This window comes from Egretta garzetta, unplaced genomic scaffold, assembly GCF_000687185.1.
Source record: "Egretta garzetta isolate BGI_Z169 unplaced genomic scaffold, ASM68718v1 scaffold96, whole genome shotgun sequence".
Taxonomy (NCBI): domain Eukaryota; kingdom Metazoa; phylum Chordata; class Aves; order Pelecaniformes; family Ardeidae; genus Egretta; species Egretta garzetta.
This window is the reverse complement of record NW_009259965.1, coordinates 2,156,273-2,160,180: the sequence shown is the minus strand read 5'-3', so window position 1 is coordinate 2,160,180 and position 3,908 is coordinate 2,156,273. Positions and strand designations below refer to the sequence as shown.

Below are 3,908 nucleotides of genomic sequence, written 5' to 3'. Positions count from 1 at the left end.
AACACCAACTCATTTAAATGCCTGCCTGCCATTCATTTCAACTCTGAAATACATCTGAGGATCCCCAGATTTTAAAAGGAGAGTCCCACTGAAGACCACCCTCAGAAATCTGGTCCTGAAAGCAGGACGTAAATATTTGAATCACTTAAACACTCACTTGTATTAGAGCTGCTACAGATAATTTTCAAAATAACATCTGGCTTTTCAAAAAATGTAGCTTACAAATACAAGAAACAGAATAGGCAGTCATATGGAACACATACTGTTATGGCACGTATGAGAAGAAGAAAAGTTTAAACACCCCTGTTTAATGAATAGTGGGTTAGAAGTCCTGCCAACAGACTCTTCATATTATTATTATTATTATTATTATTATTAACTATCATTAGTTATTAGCTCATACATGGCACACTAAAGGCAGAGACATACACCAGTTTACACATTGGTTATATTGTCTACGCTTGTGTTGTATGGTATTATATTTTGTGTTTTGTATTTATTTGGATGCTTTCTATCCAGATGAGCTTCCTTTCTGAATACTGGCCCAAAACATAATGGTTGGGTAGAATTTATTTGATCCTCGATTTCTACTGATTGATAAACAAGGCACTGTTCATCAAATCATCAAATGTCGCTGCTTCTCATCATGTGCTTGCTATATCCCAGTTTCTCCTCTCCATCTTTCGCAGAATCACAGAATGGCAGGGGTTGGAAGGGACCTCAGGAGATCATCCAGTCCAACCACCCTCCTAAGGAAGGTTCACCCAGAGCAGGTTGCACAGGACATCGTCCAGGTGGGCTTTGAATATCTCCAAAGGAGACTCCACATCCCCTGGGCAGCCTGTTCCAGTGCTCTGTCACCCTTAAAGAAGAAGTGTATATGCGCACTTCTGCTTTGGTTTCTTTTTATTTTGATTGCCCAGGTTTTAGGTTTAAGCTTTGTTCTCACTTGTGGTTTTAACCACGTTGGCGATAGCAACCAATGGTCCCAGAGGTCCAGGTCTAACAGATAACGCTGGGCCGATCCAACAATTTGCGGCTGCCGGAAGGGTTAGCGCGGCTCCCTCCCCAGGTGTGTATCCCTGCAGCCTCAGCCACGCCGGCTCTCGTGCTCGCCTGACCCGGTGGGGAGCTGATTCAGCTCACTGGGGGGACAGAAAGCAACAAAGAGCAAAGCGGATATTTTCTGACCGCTTTAGCTATCCGAAAGCATCTCGGGGAGGTGTCAGGTCAGGCCCAGGCAGAAGGAGAGGGGCAGGAGCAGGCGATTGCGCCTCAGAGGGGGCAGGAGAGAACGGCACTGTCCTTTTTGGCAGGAGTAAGCTGTGGGCAAGACTGGCTCGGTCAGCTCATCTAGCCTTGTCCTGAGTATAGCTCGTAGCTGTCAATAACAGAATTAATACCCAATACTGTTGGCTGCTACCGTTTTATGTTTCCTCAGGCAGAAAAGGCTGGGAAATTTTTGGGTTTGTTTCACTCCAGACAGATCGACACAATCACAGCCCGAAACAGTGAAGCCCCAGAGAATATGTTGTCCCACTTTGCTGATATAACCCAGCTAAGCAGGGGACACCCCAGCACCCACTCACAAGCTTTCTCATAATTTCTCATGTGCTTTTTGAGTTATCTGAGTCAAATGACGAGACCCTAAGCCAGCTCTGGGGACCCAACCTGACCTGGTCCAGCAGGTGGCTGACTCCCAAGGTCTGAAGGTCAGGATTTCAAACCCTTCCTGCTCCCTCAGCAGCTGCAAAGTCGGAATTAAATTGGAGGAAAACGGTCTTTGGTTATCAGACTTTAAAATCTGATAGTTCACAAACTGCCTGCAGTGAAATATTTTACTGCACTGGAAAACTGGTGTTTCCTAAAGTATTAGTCGTTACAACCATCATTAATCCTTTGGGTTAGCAGTGGGCTTTTTAAATTCAATTCCAGGGCAGTTCCTAGATTAAAGGCTTGGACAATTTTTGGCCACCAGCTTAAACACCTTGAAGTAAAGCTGCTTCGCTTTCTGGAGTTGTTCAGCCTTGTGTTACACCTTCAAACGGAGGGTCCCAAAAGACTTCTAATAGCAACAGAGCAAATATGCTTCGAGTGCAAACATTTTAGCCCTGCATTTTGAAGCTAAGCATTCTGGTCAGCAAATGTGACCTCTGCCTAGTGACTGCTTCTCATCCATCTCAAGCTGCCCTGCCTCTGTTAGCTCTCCACCTGGTTCTTGAATCATGGGCTGAAATCTGAATTTTAAGGGAAGAGAAAGCAAAATAAAGCGGCAATTAACTTACAACAGGAGGATATAGGTACGCTGATAGCCAGAATGATCCAGGCAATGTCCATCTTGCTGAGACAGATGGTTGCTCTGTGCTGGGGTTTGTCGCCCTCGGTGACATGGGAGATGTTTCCTTGCACCCCGGGTTTCCAGGTCCCGGCAGGAACCAGTCTGTTTAGGAAGTTCCCGGTGGCGGTAGAGCCAGCTGTGGAAATGGAGCTGGACAACCTCGTGGCAGGCGCTGCGGAGAGAGCGCTGCCCAGCAAGGTGGCGTTAGTCACCGTGCCATGCTGTGTTGGAGCAGGTCCCTTGGGGTCTCCCGCTGCTGGGGAGGAGACGCTGACGTCAAAACTGGTCTGAACCGAGTGACCCGAGGCTGCTGTTGCAGATCCAGGGCCAGCAAACAGAGGGACATTTGTACTGAGATTCAAGGTTACCCAAGAGTTGTTTTTGCTCAGCATATCCCATACGCCGTAGCGGGTGGGTTTAAAAGGCACCGACACTGCTTCAGGATCAGTTGATGGTCCAGCAGTTGTGGTGGCAAAATCTGCCTCCTGCACCACCAGCTTGGCCCTATCCCCTTGCTCTGCTTCCCTAAGGCTTCCCGAGGCGTTGCGGTGGGGAGAAGGCTCTGAGTGTGTAGTTCTTGCCAGCCCCGTGCCATTCGGATTGCTGGACGCTGCGGTCTGGGACTGAAATGGGTGGTCTGTGAAAGAGCTCCTCAGGGTAGGGAAGGGAGAGTGCAGGGTGGTCTTTAGGTAAGGCTCTGAGGACTCTGTGAAGTTGCCTTTGAAAACCTGGAATATTTTCCCCTTGGGGCGAGTCTGTCCCGAGTACAAAGCACTCTGGTTGTATAAATGATACATTTCCTTTTCACCGACGTGAGGGCTGCTCGCTTGCTTTTGCCCCATGGACGGGTCTTGCTCCGCCAGGCTGACGGGACGGGGAACGGCGTGAGCAGACGTGGGAAGGGGCTCTGCCATGTGGCGGTCTTTGTGGCGAGGTGTTGTTCCCATGGCTGTGATAGTGGTAGTGTCCATTGGGAAGCCCTGAGAGGAGGAGACAGTGGGAGACAGTACCTGAACAGAAAACACCAGCTCTTCTGTCAGTGCCAAGATCAGTAGAACACCTGGAGGAAAAAAACACAGAGAGAGGGTGAGACAGCAGGGAGGGACCAGCGGGCAGGGAATGGCATGGCTTGCTCATCTGGCAGGAAGGAATACCTTCCATGTTCTGCAGAAGGAGAGAAGAGCTAGCACCCAACTTTGTCGGTTTCTCTGGGAAAGTAGGAAGAGAAAGGAAAAGACGGAGGGGCTGCAGTGGTCCCATGGCCGTGGGAGAGGCGAGGTGGGAATGGGGAGGTTGCAGAGAATCTCCGCAGCAAAGGGAGAAAGGAGCTTGCGGTATGGACTCAGGACAGTGTTTTAAAGTGCCAGAGGCAGGTGATTTCCCTGTGGAAGCTACAAAGCATCCTACTCTTTAGGGGCAGAAACAAAAGACGTTTTCATTTTTGTTTTTGCCAGGAGGCCTCCAGATGAATGTCCACATTATTATGGGGAACCTTAGTCCGCTCATTCTTTTGGCTGAAAAATCCTAAATTTGGCTGCCTCCAGCCTTGGATGCCATTAAGCAATCTGGT

The 3,908-nt window shown here is 48.9% G+C and overlaps 1 protein-coding gene across 1 annotated transcript; it reads right to left on the bottom strand.

Annotated features, from left to right (window-relative positions):
- Positions 1–2,244: 2,244 nt before the first annotated feature.
- On the bottom strand, positions 2,245–3,598 carry TMEM108 (transmembrane protein 108). Its single transcript, XM_035895712.1, has 2 exons — positions 3,493–3,598; positions 2,245–3,398 (listed from the first exon to the last, which is right to left on the bottom strand). The coding sequence occupies exons 1-2, from the start codon at positions 3,596–3,598 to the stop codon at positions 2,245–2,247; spliced, it is 1,260 nt and encodes a 419-aa protein (XP_035751605.1).
- Between the last annotated feature and the right edge of the window lie 310 nt (positions 3,599–3,908).

Excerpts from the sequence above, each read along its gene's own strand:
- TMEM108 (XM_035895712.1), bottom strand. The coding sequence starts at position 3,598 with ATGGGACCACTGCAGCCCCTCCGTCTTTTCCTTTCTCTTCCTACTTTC. Across the intron at positions 3,399-3,492 it reads CCTTCTGCAGAACATGGAAG|GTGTTCTACTGATCTTGGCA; the intron begins GTATTCCTTCCT and ends TTTTTCCTCCAG.